General features: G+C 37.8%; 1 protein-coding gene across 1 annotated transcript in view; it reads right to left on the reverse strand.

The window, feature by feature from the left end:
- cacna1db (calcium channel, voltage-dependent, L type, alpha 1D subunit, b) overlaps positions 1 to 16,159 on the reverse strand; it is a 74,317-nt gene that overhangs the window by 15,062 nt on the left and 43,096 nt on the right. Inside the window, exons 11-33 of the mRNA XM_065961747.1 lie at positions 14,182 to 14,269; positions 13,415 to 13,575; positions 13,080 to 13,305; positions 12,724 to 12,931; positions 11,633 to 11,753; positions 11,329 to 11,443; positions 11,143 to 11,203; positions 10,939 to 10,999; positions 9,204 to 9,345; positions 8,973 to 9,102; positions 8,577 to 8,636; positions 7,876 to 7,982; positions 7,617 to 7,704; positions 6,974 to 7,081; positions 6,784 to 6,836; positions 6,228 to 6,374; positions 5,694 to 5,895; positions 5,131 to 5,289; positions 4,705 to 4,815; positions 4,248 to 4,325; positions 3,611 to 3,694; positions 1,284 to 1,325; positions 550 to 678 (exon numbers count right to left, since the gene is read on the reverse strand). Coding sequence (XP_065817819.1) covers positions 550 to 678; positions 1,284 to 1,325; positions 3,611 to 3,694; positions 4,248 to 4,325; positions 4,705 to 4,815; positions 5,131 to 5,289; positions 5,694 to 5,895; positions 6,228 to 6,374; positions 6,784 to 6,836; positions 6,974 to 7,081; positions 7,617 to 7,704; positions 7,876 to 7,982; positions 8,577 to 8,636; positions 8,973 to 9,102; positions 9,204 to 9,345; positions 10,939 to 10,999; positions 11,143 to 11,203; positions 11,329 to 11,443; positions 11,633 to 11,753; positions 12,724 to 12,931; positions 13,080 to 13,305; positions 13,415 to 13,575; positions 14,182 to 14,269 — 2,681 coding nt within the window. The remainder of the gene's footprint in view (positions 1 to 549; positions 679 to 1,283; positions 1,326 to 3,610; positions 3,695 to 4,247; positions 4,326 to 4,704; positions 4,816 to 5,130; positions 5,290 to 5,693; positions 5,896 to 6,227; positions 6,375 to 6,783; positions 6,837 to 6,973; positions 7,082 to 7,616; positions 7,705 to 7,875; positions 7,983 to 8,576; positions 8,637 to 8,972; positions 9,103 to 9,203; positions 9,346 to 10,938; positions 11,000 to 11,142; positions 11,204 to 11,328; positions 11,444 to 11,632; positions 11,754 to 12,723; positions 12,932 to 13,079; positions 13,306 to 13,414; positions 13,576 to 14,181; positions 14,270 to 16,159) is intronic.

A 16,159-nucleotide genomic window follows, 5' to 3' on the forward strand; every position in this document is an offset into this window, starting at 1 on the left:
AGTGATTTTAAGCAAGAAACTTCACAGACATGAGGAGCTCCGAGACTAATTTAAACTTGATGAAAATGAGTAAAATACGTGAAATATGTTAACACCTGTCAGTCAAACTCCAATGACACCAACAGCTCCTTATTTCACTTGTAGAATAAGTCACACTGTTCTTGTGTTCCTCAGGCCTGGTTATATCTTGTTATTTAAAAACCATGTCAATAATTTTCCACATAACTGCTGAACTTGCACAGCCTGAAAGCCAACACAGATGTCCTGGACGTATGTATCTTTTCAAAGATACATATGTTTGTATTTCATACATTTGTTTGTATTTTATATAAAAATTACGAAAAAAATATGTTTACATACCCTGAGAGATTAAATTTGACTTTTTTTATTATTGATGAACATTTTTAGAATTGGTTATAGACTAAATTCCAGGCACCCTTTTTAAGAAGGTTTGACCTCCAACATTTGACGATGCCAAGTGCAATCTCTTATCTTATCGTTTTTAATTACTGCGATTCATTTTGAATGCTTGCATGTTTCCACTCTCACCTGAAAGGACTTGATGAAGGTCCACAGCAATGTCCTGATGCCCTCCCCCCTGCTCAGCAGTTTTACCAACCGCATCACTCTGAACAGGCGGAAGAAGGTGATTGAGATGCGAGCACTGTCCTCTGTGTTCTAAAGAGGAGGAGAAGGAAGTGGTTTAAAGATTAAAAAAAAAAAGTTCTCTGTTCAAAAACAGAGATACAGCCCTAAAGGTCAGTACCACTCATGCAGACAAACATGCATTCTTTAATTCAACATGTATAAGTTACAGTAAATGAACACTATAACAAATCTCCACATTTGTAGTTTTTCTCTGCAACTTTGCATGGCAACAATCAATAGGCATGCTGAGTGACTATGTACAAACATGACATGTATTTCTAAATCACTGATTCAAAGAAGGCAACAGGAAGAACCTACAGGCAAAAGGCAAACAGACGGTAATCAGATTTTTGACAATGTATATGAACATCACGATGGAGCCTTAAATGTCAAGACAGATGAACAATGAAACCAAAGCCAAAATGCAACACACCAGGTGTAGTCAAAGCAAGACAAAGGCAATGAGACTGAGCAACCACAGACTTTAAAATGTCACCAGATAAGTGAGACGAGAAGCATTGCAATATGTGAGCCATGTGACACAGTGCTGACAAAAACAACTCGATGGTAGGACTTTTGGATGATCACAGATAGGAAGGGGGACTTAAATTAAATAAGGAGGGGCTTCATCTTACCACAGGCTCCACTTTCACCTTGACAACAGGTAGGGCTGCCAACTTGAAACCAAAAGCCCAAGATTAATTTGAGTGATGTCGAGCTGCAAGCCATTCCCAAACATCACACTGCTCTGAACTTTAACTTTGACATGTTGTTACGAACATAAATCTATGTACATATGAAACAATGACACCATCATGGTGAAGCGCGTAGTCAGTCATGCCAGAGCTTTACAGCCTTAGCAGCAACACCAGACAGAAGATGCAAGCATTCAATGAGGAAGTCAATTTAGCTCTTTATGAAAGTTTACACTTATGTAACGACAACGAAGAGAAAAGAACACTTTCTTAAAGAAAAAGGTCAGGTTTTAGTGTTTCTTATTTTAATATTTATACTCTCATTTTACCCAAATATATTTTACATTGTACATGAGGTGATAACATATCTAATCATGAAGTTTCTCCCATTGCTTCCAAAATACACAAACTTTTGATAGCAGGCCTGATTGAAATCATGCCCTATTATTGTGTCAGTCAACAATTTTAGCACAAAGATACATTTCCTGTTTTTCCAAGTTATCTCAACACTTTATTTTGTTTTGTTAACCCTCACCCGTACAAAATAATCAAGTAAATGAGTTAATAAGTACATAAATGATGCATACATAGACAAGATGCGAGTTACCCATGTAGTTAATACATGTTCATGTATACGTATCAAATATATGTATGTGCCTATATGGTCGTTTTTCTTTTTTCTAATAATGCCACAAATCATTAAATGTTGACAGTTCTGTGGCTTCTATTCCTTTTTTTTCCTAGATTGCAGACTGTGCTGTGTTTAACTGCTTCCCTCTAACAGAACAATCCCCTAAACACTCATGAACCTGTTTCAAAGCAGTGCTCTTCTCCTCTTTCCCTATACTCCTTCCTTTGTCTGCTGCTCTTGAAACAATGAACCATCAAAACCCTCCTCTCCAAACTAAAAAGATTTTGTGTCTCAGTCTTTGTGATGCCTTCACACATCGTTCCTGATGGCTGGACCATTCAGAATGTCAACAGGCTTTTCTCTGTGCACGACTTTCTCTACCACCGCAATGCTGATGACACCCAGCTATTCTTGTCATTCCACCCATCTGGCACTCAAACTGAGGCATGCAGTGCTACTTCCATGATGACATTGAGTCAATCTCAAGGCAATGGGTTAAAGCTCAACCTGAACAAAGCTTTGTTCCAGCAAATAATGCTCCAGGTACATAATCACATTAAAACACACCACTGCTCACTGCATTAGCACTGTAAGATAATGGGAAGCATGTTTTGATACTCTAATGCTGGCCTTACACCTGACCATGAGAAAGTTTTTCTAGAATGGGGGCGCACTTAGTTGATCTCGGCCGTACGGTGTAAGGGGCTTGATCTGTTCTGTTTTGAGGCAGTCTCTTTCTCATCCTGGCCAAACGATAAAATCAAGCATGTTTATAATTGTCACAGGTCTTAAGTCTTGTCCTATTCAAATTGTGCCGTTCGAGACCAGTGACAACAAACAACAGCAAACAGCAAACAGGAAGCTTCTAACTAGGAAGGACGCCTAGGAATATGTGCTTTTTCCTGGCTTGTGAAAAAGGAGGAGAAAATGGGGTTGTGGAGAGAACAAGAATGGCTCTTCAACATGTCTTCCCCTTTGTACCAAGATGGAGTGGAGAGGGAAAAAAGGTGGACATAAATAGCTGCAGCCCTCAAAATCCCAAGTGAGGGGTGGGGAAATCAGCTCTCGAGTTCCCAAGTACTCAGGGTACTCACCGGAGACATCCCTGGTTGTCTTCATGGGATATGAACTGCATCATTATTTTATAGGCTGCAGCAATTTCTGTCAACTTTTGTTTTCCTTCTTCCCTTCAACATGGAAAAAGGGGAGGGCACGTCCTTGCAATTTTTAACAACTCCACCAGTTTCTCATCCTTTTCAGTTCTTTTGCTCAAAAGTTGTAGTTGTACATTTCTACAAGGTGCATGATTCATGCAAGATTGTAGTATGATGACTGAGCTGCAATCAAAACAAATTTCCCCCAATGACTATTTGGACCTTTTTGTACAAGGAGAGGAGCGTCATGGTCAGATTTTTACATTTAAAAGCTTCATTTGAACTGCAAAAGTGAAGTATCTGCTACAGAACATATTGTGAAGCTATCGCTTTACTGTAGGCCAGTTGGTGAGTTTCAGAAGAACATTAATCAAACATGAAATAGAACATTAGGATCTTAAACATAACTTTTTAAACTACTGTAAAACAAGGCCGTCTTACATGGGAGAGCCACATAATATGTGTGATAGATGACTACTTACATTGATCTCAGTGATGGCAATGTCAACCACGCTACCCACAACAATTAAGGCATCAAACGTGTTCCATGCATCAGCAAAGTAGTTCTGCAAGCACAAGCAACACAAAGGTACAGGAGAAATAAAAAAGGGACAACAGTGCAAGAAAAGAAAGAACAAAAGGTCAAAAAAGAGAGAGAAGAGAACTGTGAAGATCGAAAGAGGATGATATCAGAAAGTCTGAGAGTTTTGACTCTAACTACAAACAGGTATGATAATTGGTTAACCTCATGTCAATACTCTTGAAGTGGTAGGCAGACTAAAATGGCCATTATAGGCAATATTTTTCAAAGATCTTGTTGGAATGAAGCAGTGGTTTAATGCAATGTTGACATCTTTAGTTACAGAAGCCGGTGTGGAAAATGTTCCAGCCCATCAGGATGTAAACGGTACATTGTGCTTATCCACCATTTAGTCCACAACAGGTTAAACAGACTTGCTGAAAAAGCAGAAATGATCTCAAGCAAACATGAAATACTAAACACAAAATCAAAACAGGGAGGACGATTGTGGAAAGTGGTCAAGGAAGGAAAAAAGGTGCAGGTGCAGCGGAAGGGTAGGAAGAGGGAATGCAGAGTTTCCCAAGCGTACATCTCTCTACCTGGCTAAGTATGATGTCGACTACACTGCCAATCACCACCAGAGCATCGAAGACGTTCCAGGCGTCCCCGACATAGCCCTGAACATGGCAGCATGCACAGCCAGCACAAGGAGAGTGAAAGGCAGTAGACAAGGTGGGGATGCAGGACAGAATAAGAGGTAGGGAGGTGGTTAATGGAGGGTGGAGAGAGAGGAAACAAGGAGTCACAGGGAGCAAAGAGGGGAGGTAAGAGGGACAGCAAGACTGTATTTGAGGGTGAGACTTCAAGGGAAATGGAAATGCTTTCATTTAACAACATACTACTTATATTTCAGGGATAAAATATAAAGGGGGATCTAGAGGAAGAAAAACTCCAAACAAAACAATTTATTAAAGGAATTGCAGTTTTAGATTAATATGCAAATATTTAGAAGATGAAGGGAGAATGGGGGAGGGTTGTTGGGGAGAGGATACTTACTCTGGGTTTAAAGGCGATGAGTTTAAGGAACATTTCCACAGTAAAGACCCCCGTGAAGACCATGTTGAGGATGTCCATGGCGTAGTTAAACAGATAAGACTGACCGTAATGCTGGAAAGACACAATATGAGACTAATGCATAAGATATGTTTGTCATTGAAACATACTGTATTTCACTGTATCAATAACAATCCTCTTCTGGCTGCAAAGAACATGCTTACACATGATGGAAGCTAAGTGGATATTTTGTCTTTTAGTGAGAATAAAAATAAATAAAAGAGGGTTATCAATCTCGGATTATTCTCAAAAGTAGATGTATAGAACACATAACGTAATCTCCATTCCCAGATTTATGCATTCATAATAGTGAGTGTGATGATGATAGATTTACTGGCACATTGTTGTAAATTTAATTGATTGACTTACCTGTATAGCCAGACACAGGGTGTTGAGAATGATTAGGACAAACATGACGTACTCAAAGCCTGCAGAGTTGACCACATACCAGAACTTGTACTGGTAGGGGTTTTTGGGGATGTAGCGCCGCACGGGGCGAGCTTTGAGAGCATATTCTACACACTGACGCTGAGGATAAGGAAGAAGACACAGACACACAAACAGAATCACAATCAGGTGTTAGATGTCATTATATCATGTGGCATCATCCACATCAGTACATAGCTGAGCTTCCATAGACCATGTTATGATGGTCGCCATTTTTCTCTGATTTCAGTCCGAGATGAAAGGCTTGAGCAGTCTAGTGATGTCTGTGTGAAAATGGCAACATTTGAGATTCAAACCCTGAGCGTGACGTTGGCAGTTGTGTCAATATGGTTTGTGTGTGTACTCTGGCCAGATTCACAAAACAGGTATGACACCAGTACACCCACAATAACAACACCACTTAACAAAAAACTATCCCTGAAACAATTTATGTCCAAACTGATATTTTTCCTTGTTATTAAAATGTTTGCAAAAGCGCCTCTTACCTGGTTCTTGTCAAGCTCGCAGTTTTTGTACTCCTTCTCCCCTTGCTCCTGAAAGGTGACAATAACAAAACCAACAAAGATGTTCATCATGAAGAAGGCGATGATGATGATGTAGATGATGAAGAAGATAGAGATCTCGATTCGGTAGTTGTAGATGGGACCGAGGTTCTCTCTGTGAGAGTCGATAGCCTTGTACAGTAGACTGTAGGGACATAAAGAAAAGAGTCAATGAACAATAAAACATCCCACCAATTATAACTCCAACAGTTACAACCCTAGACTTCAATAACAATGTAAACTGTATCCTCGTCCATTACATTTTTTTCACTCATTTTATGGGATAGTTTTGTTGCTTACAGGAATGTCAAAATAAATTTGTCACTTTTTTCCCAGACCCCTGACTACCTTAAATGACAGATTTGGTGGCTGGAAGTCAAACAGAGTTAAGAGCTAATTTAGGTACAAATATCTTTTTTCAGAAACAGACACAGTTGAACAAATATCAAACTTCCCTTGAGGCCAAGCAGTACTTACGTGGGCCATCCTTCAAAGGTGGAGACAGTAAAAAGAGCCATCATGGCCATGAGCACGTTATCAAAGTTGAAGTCACTGTTGTACCAGATCCTCTCCTTTACCATGGGAATGGCTGTTTCCCCATTGTTATAGAGAATGTAGGTACCTCTGTGATTAAAGAGATACAAATATTAACCTTAAATAAGCACAAAACAAGACATTAGACATTATTTTCTATTTTTTCAGGAAAAAGCTACAGACTCTGCCTTTAAAGCAATCATTGGATGCACAAATTATCATTGATTATTATCGATTTAAAAAAAAACCTTTTGAAAGACAACAATCAGATTTTTTTGCTATTTTTTATGAGAAAGCTTTATCCTCTTTTAATTTGTAACTAAAAACGATTGTCCACGATTTGGAACCTGTTTCTTTGTGTTTTTGAGTTGTTCCAAAAGTTTGTGTTTTCTAGCTTCAATTTGTGTTCCTTGATGTTTTTTACTAACTTGTATTTTGGGCTATGTACTTCTAACATCCAATGCTGCAAACCACAAAGATTCATGCAAAGGATACTCACTTGCACTCATCTGGACTAGACTTTGCGTCATCTGTGCAGCGATAAAATTTCCCCTTAGTTGAAGAAAAAAAGATAAGTCAGAATTACAACCTTTTTTATTTGATAATTTACAGTTGAAGATTCTGTGGATTTGGTTTCTTATCCCAAGTCCCCCTATCTCTCTTTCCACCTGTCTATGTTTCCATCGTACCTTGAAGAGCTGCACTCCGATACAAGCAAACATAAACTGCAGCAGCGTGGTCACGATCATGATGTTGCCAATGGTCCTGATTGCCACAAACACACACTGGACCACATGCTGCAAAGGACACATAGTATATACTGTAAGTAGAAATAGACAGTACTGCACCTTAAGCAAAAGCTCTCACCTTCAGTAAGCTGTAGCTAAGGCTCAACACATCTTACAATGTCCTCGACATCCTTTCATGAGTTTCAGCTTCTGCCCTCAGGCAGGAGATACAGATTACCAAAAAGCAAAGTCCAGTAGGTTGAAAAAATTATTTTATAACTCAGGTCATCAAACGACTGAACTTCAATGTTGACCCTGATGAGTTTTATTTTCTTTAAATGATGGTTTCATGGTCGTTTTTATGCATTCTCTTTTTCCTGTCGTTACCTGATGAACTCTAGTAATGACATATTTAATGTTGTTCAAGGTGTTTGTTGTCTGAGTCTATGTGCCTGTGTTTCTATATGTTCATTGTTTTCACCTGGATGCAAACCAAATTTACCCTCTGGGGCAATAAAGACAAAGTTGAAGTTGAAAGCGCAATTACAAATGAGGACATATCTAAGAAAACAACAAACAAACAAACAAACAGCAATGTTCCTACCTTCAGTCCCTTGGCTCTGTTAATGGCTCTGAGTGGACGCAGGACTCTTAAAACACGGAGAATCTTCACCACTGAGATAGCAGAAGACCTTTTAAAGACGACAAAAAACACCAGTGGATTCAGCTGATAATAATAAAGAGCACTACTGAGCAACAGTCATTCCTTTATCCTCGCTAGTAGCAGACGTGGTGTTTAAATAATAAAGTTGCTGGATCATGAATTTAGAATTAGACATTAAGAACATTTGAATAATACTTACTGAATTCCAAAGGAGACCAGAGACACACCAACGACCAGCAGGTCTAAAAGGTTGAAGTAGTTTCTGCAGAATGCTCCTTTATGGAGGAATGCTCCAAATGCCGTCATCTTGACAGAGGAGAAAAAACATTCAGGACTAATGAAACAAAACCCTGTCAGGCTGAAACCTGATTGTAAAGTATACTGCTATTATTCAGGTTAATGATCAAGTTCCAAAAACCTGTATCAATAAAAAAATATTATTTATGTACCAACAATTTTTGGCTGATTTCATATATTCTTCTCATATTACCATTACTTACATTCATTTCAATTTGCATGTTAATGATCTGCATTGCACTCATTCTCTGTGCAGATTTAAGCAGGGCATGCACTAGAAAAACTTGAATAAATAAAACAGAGCCTTCAATCTACCCTTGAGGAAATATTTGGTTTTCTTTGAGTATATTCTTTAGAATTATATTAATCAAAAATAACAAAAGATGAGATGTTCAGGTAGAGTAACTTAAAGCATGATCTTAGGTCAGATTAGGAAAAAATATCGCCCCAGTCCAGAATTTTTAATCTAAAGGAGCAATCTGTAAGATATCTACTGAAATAATACATAAAATGACCTTTCTATATCATCAAACATTAAGGAAACATGCAATGTTAAAGTACTAGCTTCTCAGCAGAACACAAAACAGCACAAGAGTCATTTACCTTCAACAGGATCTCAACTGTAAAGATTGCCGTGAAAGCATAGTCAAAATATCCAAGTACCTGCAAGAGGCAATGCACAAGTTAAAGTCAGCAAGTACTACCAGGATAACAGAACAGTAAGTTTCAGCATAAAGATACAATTAGAGTCAGGCTTAAGTGAAAAATCACTAAGGTATATGAGAAAGTGTACAAGAAACATTTTTATGCCAACATGGTCAGAATTCATATTCATATTTCTCATTTACATCTGTGCTTTTTCTAATACAACCTGTAAAATGTAATCTGGGATAAAAGTTGACTGTCAACTGCAGTGAGACAGAAAAAAATCCCTCTTCCATAATTAGTTAGAGGAGCTTTTGTAAGACAGTAAGACTACAGAGGTGGTAGTTCACATACAATATTGCGAGCAGAGAAGTTGCGTATTGGGTCTTCAGCAGCCAGAGAGACGGAGCTTAGCATGATGAAGATCAGGATGAGGTTAGTAAAGATCTGATGGTTGATCACCTTGTGGCAGAATACACGAAACCTACAGGAAAAAAAGCAAAGAAGAAAAGATGGAGACAGAAGTTAGTACATTGTAAATACCACCAAACCCCAGTCCAACCAAACAACGTGCCTGAGACTCACGGATTAGTGCTGCTGAAGATAAAAAAGGCGCTGCCTTTCGGGATGGGGATAATCTTCTCTTTGATGGTGAGATCGGAAAGCCTCTGAGGGCGAGGTCCTGGCGGGACTTCTTGAAGACTGCCATCCTTGTCATTTTCAAACACTAGGAGACAGAATTGTACTTTTTGTATCTTTTTAATAAAAGAACAATTCATCAGTTGTGTTAGTTGTTTCATAAACTAGTTTCATTGCAACTGAAAAAAATGTCTATTCTAAATCTAAGTTATTGTTGGAGTTTCCTTCTTGTATATGATCTTCCTGATCATTCCTGCATCTTCCCCATTGACTGTAAAAAGATGGACAACACAGCTCCATGAAAAAGAAAGCCAAACATTCGGAGCTCCCTCTACTGAATGGCTGCAGTGTAGGTCATAAACTGTACCCCGTTCCTGTTAACATCTTTGGTCTACCACAAGTTCCTTATTTCCTTTCAAAATAAAGGCAGATATGAATCTAAACATGAAGTAAAGTACCCTACGTTTAAGACAGTACATTAATATAAAATAAAAGCACACAAAACTTTTTGAAACTTTGAAATTCAAAATAATGGAATATCAAATGTGATTAAAAATGTGATTAAGAGCAACTAACAGCGATTAAATAAATTATTGATGTGTTTTTTTTTTAATGAGTTATTTTATATGAATCTACAAATGTAGCTTGTGTGGTTCTGTTTGCATTGATTAGCAGACTAGAGGAGGACCAGCAATAGAAAGCAAACCAACAAATACTAACACAAGAGACCTTGAACTATCCTTAATTGTGAGTGTCTGCCTTAACACAAGAATATTTTCTTCTTTGGACTATTTAACACATCAGTCAATCGTATGGTATAATAAATATACCAATTATTAGACTGTGTTTCTGCAAACTGTAAAGAAGTGAGAAAAAAATGCAGGTAGGGGGGTCTGGGGGAGTCATCTCACAAACTTTTGTAGGATAAAATAACATGGTAAAATGAAACCTACAGTACAAACATGACAGGTTCAGACATGACGGTTGCAGTGCATGCTGACACAGTAGTCACTACCAAAATGAAAGCGTATGTTGGATGTTTTAGCCTGACATCACACAGCAGACAAGATCAAAGTTCCGATAAGCACATCAAGATGCATGCCACAGCACTGGAATAACCCCATTTGTTTAACATTCACTTAAATGACCCTGCTGACAGTAAAACAGTGATTTTCAGTTGATTTAAATCAACTCCCATTCTTTAATATTTTTTTCTGTCAGAGTAACACTGACCAGAAAATATCATCACAATCATTAAATTGATAGAATTCTTTCATAGCGCACACACACAAAACCTTTAACCCATTATCAGGAAATTAAATGTGGTGTTGTTCAGCAGAAAGAATGGGACATCAATTTGAGTCTCCACTGTGCAACACTGGCCCCAGTGATGTCATCAGTGCACATTGCGCCCATTGGCTTGATATTTTGATATACCTAACAGGAGGTGGTAAAAGATGCATCCATCATTTTATACAGTCAATAATCTTACCTAAAGGTAAAGCTGGATATGTCAACAATCCCACCTCAAATTAGTTCTAGTTGGTGAAACAATCTTGAGAGCTTTATTTGTGGTTTCTCACATTTTTAAGACAAATCAATCACAAAACAAAAATGTTGGATGCAGTTATGTATCATTTGTTACCTGGATTTGAGTTCTCCCTTAACAAGTCCCTCTTACCTGGAAAGTCAACAACAGGATACAGCTCTTTGTCTTCTTCCACTGCAATCTCTGCAGACAACTAAACACAGTAACCACGTTAGGCATTCTTAAGCTGTCTGTACAAATAATGCATTTTAGGACAATTGGTCTTGATTAAGTGTATGAGTATTCTATTAATTATTTAATTGACATAACTTGTGATTAAATCAATTGTTTGTTTACCTTAGTGTCTCCTTCCATACTTTCTAATATTTCCACCCTCTTCTTCTCCGTGTCTACATCCCTGTTAAAGACATGTATGGGACAGGGAGTGACTAGAAAGACATTTTTACTGCCAATAGAAAGAGCTTGCAAAAAAATGTTTAACAGATATCAGATTGTGCCATATTAAGGTGTTTTAAGCTGTACTTGGCACTATTCTTTCTCTTCTTGGCCTCCTTCTCCTCCCTCTGTGCTGAGTTGAGGCTCTCTGCGTCTGCCAAATTGTCAACAGCAATGGCCAAGAAGACATTTAACAAGATGTCTGTTCACATGAATTAAGAAAAAAAATACTGACCAACATGAAAACCCAAATGTGTTTTAAAAAATAAGAAACATTCATCAATTGGCTAAATATTGGACAGATTCATGCATTGAAGCATGAAAACATGGGTGTTTCTTCTCTGAAGAAAAGAGTGTGAGCTTTTGTGTTTGTTTGGGGCTGGTAGGATACAGTTTCCACAGATGAAGAGGATGATGAAGTAAATGCAGACAATCATTCCAGAGGAGGCTGGACCACCGTACGCCATGATTCCATCATACATTACAGTATTCCAGTCTTCTCCTGTCAAAATCTGGAGAGAAAAAAAAACAAAAAAATAGCCACAATAGGCAGTGGAAGCCATTTCAATAACCTGTACGAACAGTTGAAAAGGCAACACTATTCATGTTATGCCACATGTCATTTATTTAGACAATACTGTGTTGTTAGTGCAAGGTTTCTCTTCAATTGCACAAAAGTCAAGTAAAGTAAGGACCTTCTGGTAGATACAATGTTACAGCATTGACTTAACCACAGAAAAAAGAACTTGTTAGGGAACAGAAACTAAATGAAAACAGCTCAAAGGAATGGTAAAAAAAAGTGAAATGTTAGATTTCTTGAGGTGGATATTACTTTTTGACTCGTCAACTGCGATGTCTAGGAGATTTTTTTTTTGTTAAATGAGACATTCATGTACAGGCCAATTAAAACAAATGAATGCATTCATTTCGGATCTTAGTTAATTGGGATTAACTACTTAATACTGAGAGCCCTAGTAGCTACTATTTAATCTCAAACCTCAAAGTTTGAAACAAGACATTTGGATGCAACAGGTTAGTAGACTTCTTTTGAAGAGGGCTAGGGGTCACACATGATTTTGTTGGTATGGCCTCTGGTGGTCTACCCTAGATACATATACAGAACATACATGTGTTTCCAGTGTTTGGATAAGCATATTAGTGTGAGGCAGTGCGCTACACTATATGCCTTAACCATCTACAGGGACAGTGGGGGTTCGTCTCTGGGACCCTTATTTTGGGGGTCGTGGGCTGAAAAGTTTGGGAACCCCCATTAAATTGGGGGTTTTCATTATTGCAAAATCCTCTGTAAAATAGACCTCAAGACAAGGCAGATAGCTGAGGCCGTTTTTTTTCTGAACAACACTCGTTATCGATATCTTCAAGCCTTCTTTCTCACTCAAATTAGTTTTGTCTTTCGTCTATCCAATGGTACAAATATTGCAAATTGGTTTTGAATGAAGTGAAATAAAACCAAACGCTCACCTGGAAAACTGTGAGCAGGGCCTGAGGGAAGTTATCAAATGTGCTCCTTTTGGTCACAGTCTCATCAAAGTTAAACTTTCCTCCAAAGAGTTGCATTCCAAGCAAGGAGAAAATAATGATGAAGAGGAAGAGCAGCAGCAAGAGGGAGGCGATGGACTTCATGGAGTTGAGCAGAGAGGCCACCAGATTACTTAGAGACGCCCAATGACTTGAAAAGAAATAACATGCAACAAATGAACACTCAGAAAACACAAAATTCCCCTAATCAGTATTGAAATGTTAATCCCCCATTGAACCAATGAAAGGGAAACATCAAACACTAATGCGATCCAAACAGTTGCCCGTTTGTTGCTCACCGTGTAACCTTGAAGATCCTAAGGAGACGTACGCAGCGGAAAACAGAGATACCCAGTGGAGACATGATCGCCAGTTCAACTAGGATTGTCTCAAGGATGCCTCCACACACCACAAAACAGTCAAAGCGGTTAAACAAGGACACAAAGTAGGCCTGCAGCCCCAAACTATACATCTTCACGAGCATCTCCAAGGTGAACATCGCCAAGAGAACTTTGTTGGCTGCATCTGAAAGAGAAAAGACTTAAATCAGGAATGATTATACAGTTACAAAGTTACATAAATATTAACTAAATATAAGTTTTGTTACCAGAACAGAATAGAAAGAAATAGATACCCTGTACTTCAGTCAGCCAGTCTGGCTGGTTGTAGTGCTCGGAAGCGATGGTGAGAGTGTTGAGGAACACCAAAAGTATGACGAGCCAATAAAATGTCACAGATTTTACTGCTGTACGACACTTCCTGCGGCAGAAGCGGTTCCAACGTCGCCCCTGACGACTGACCAACAAAAAAATGTCCACTTCAGAAACAAAGGTAAGGATAGACGCACCAACATGCCAAAGTGTTTAGTTTAAGTGTAAAAACTTGTAGTAATTTTTATTCCTAAAAAACAAATAACTTTCCCCTCAATTTGGAGTTCATTTTCTGAATTTGAAGGTTAAATGTATTTGGTTTGAAGCAGTTACAAATGTAGTGAAGTGAAATACAATGAAACACAATAAACTGGAACACTGGACAAAAAGTAACTGGGTTTTGATTAAGTTGAGTTAACAAGGCGGGATCAGGGTGCAAAGTTCAAATATGAGGTAACATTGAGGCATGCAAGGTGAGTTGAAAAAAACGAATGAAAAAGGCATCTAACCATGCTGTTTCATACAGTACCAGGATAGAGCTACCAAGGTACTAACCTGCATTTTGACTTAGTAATTTTTTGACTGGGGAGAATAAAAGATGAGTCAACTTTATAGGGCAACGACAGGTGCACTTTGTGTTTGAGTTATAATTTTTGACATGCCATTGTGTCCATCCACTAGCCTTGAGTCTATCAATAATAAGAAGTATACCTCTGGTCATTTGCTACTGTATGAATAAAGTCATACTCACCACAGGGGTCCACAACAGGGAGATTTTTCCTCCCCTCCATTGTGATTTTCGGTGTTCGCTGACTCTGTTTCACTAGTGGGTATGCTTGCTGTTTAACAAACACAAACAAAACAAAGTTATGATAAAGGAGATGGTAAGGTGTCAAGTCAACAAAGAGGATCAAGGAAATTTGGCTCTCAGAAATTTGACACAACATTGGACTTTTCTATGAACTACGATGCATTTTTGGCTCGGCTTGGTTCCAGGTTGATTCAATATGTTTGAAGCCAATTTCTTTGATATACAGAAAAAAAAAAAAAAAAACATTGAACATGATTTACTTGATACTTTTCATTAGGATCTTTAAATAAAATTGAAGAAAAAACTCAGGAGGATATTGGTGAATGAGGCCCGATATGCATACGCAGTACTGTTGGTCAGTCAAAAAATAAAGATGTGCACATTTAAGGAAAACACAATAACATGTGATTTTTCCCTGTCATATTTCATCACTCAAATGTGCATTAGAGTGCTTTTAAGTGTTTCCAGTTATAAAACTTTGGTGAATGTCAGAATCTTCTTGAAAACTGTGTAAGTGGGTTTTAAGAAGAAATGTCTTTCTCTAAATGGTTGGGGAATGAGGCCCAAGATTGTAGTTGTTGATTCTTAGTACAAAAAATGCATGTGCATGACTCCATCTAAAAGTCTGACACAATTCACTGATTCAAGGTTTTTCCTTAAAGGTACACTATGGAGTGAAATATGAAAGATGGAGAAGGGAAACAATTCTATGCAATATTTTCTGAACTGAAAACACAAACTTTACTTTAAAAATAAAAAATAAAAAATGGGTCCCTGAACACTGTTTGGAGCTAAAAAGCTACCAGGAGAGTTATGGTTTCACTGTTGCGGACCCCCCCTTCATAACTTCTCGTGTAGCATTTTACCTTCAAACAGTGTTACAGGGACAACATTTTCCTCTGAGGACAGTTTGTATATAGAGTTATGAACATATACCGCAGAATCTGTACACTTCTCCAACTTGAACATTTCTCTACCAAAACTACATAGTGCACCTTTAATTACAGAACGTCTTTTCTCTCAAATAAAAAGACAGACTAAATTCCATTTGAGATTGACTCCTGGATTTGGTCCTTTGTGAAACCAACTTAATGAACACTGTAAAATGATGAGTTTCAGGGTTTTGCATGAATCAAGTCACAGTAAGGACATGCTGCCAGACCTGAGTCAAACTGGACATTATGAATCAATCTTGTCATTTTTGATATCTGTTTTTGAATTGGATACACACTCAAAATACAAATGCTAATACTCAGATTAAAAAGTTTGTTGTAGTGAGTGTTTGATACTGATATATGTGGTTTTGAAATATTTGCCCAAACTAATTGGTCCAGGTCTGCATGTCAGTATGGAGCAAAATACATTTGTTTTATGGTCACACGGTTACATTATACAGTATATTCAAAATATACTGTACATGCATTCAATGTCACGTTTTTGAGTGAAAAATGAAAGGCATTCAATATGAGCATGATCTGATATGGGATCTGTACACAAATACTCGTATAACTCTGTTTAACTCTGACCCAGATTAAATATATTAATGAGATTAACTGAAAATGTTGAATTTCTATACTACAAAATATGTTTCAGGATGGTGTAATTTTTAGGAGAGTATTTGTCACAAGAAAAAACACATGCTAAACTACTTTTTCTGGCAGAAAAACACATTTTCATTACCTGGTCTTTAATTCAAACATGTTATGGACCTTCCATGATTATTTAAGAATATGTAAATTAAAATGTGCTGATAATATCAAGAAAAGGGTTTTGAAACCAGGCCTTCCATGTTTGTACAGCTACTGCAGAGTGCCTTGATCGCTTTCAAATGTAGTTAACAAAATGTGTTGGGTACAACTGAACATGAGCTTCTGTGTATTTGCTTTTCTAAAAATCTAATCATTTTATAGATTTCCAT

The sequence above is a fragment of the Labrus bergylta genome, chromosome 12 (assembly GCF_963930695.1).
Source record: "Labrus bergylta chromosome 12, fLabBer1.1, whole genome shotgun sequence".
Classification (NCBI taxonomy): domain Eukaryota; kingdom Metazoa; phylum Chordata; class Actinopteri; order Labriformes; family Labridae; genus Labrus; species Labrus bergylta.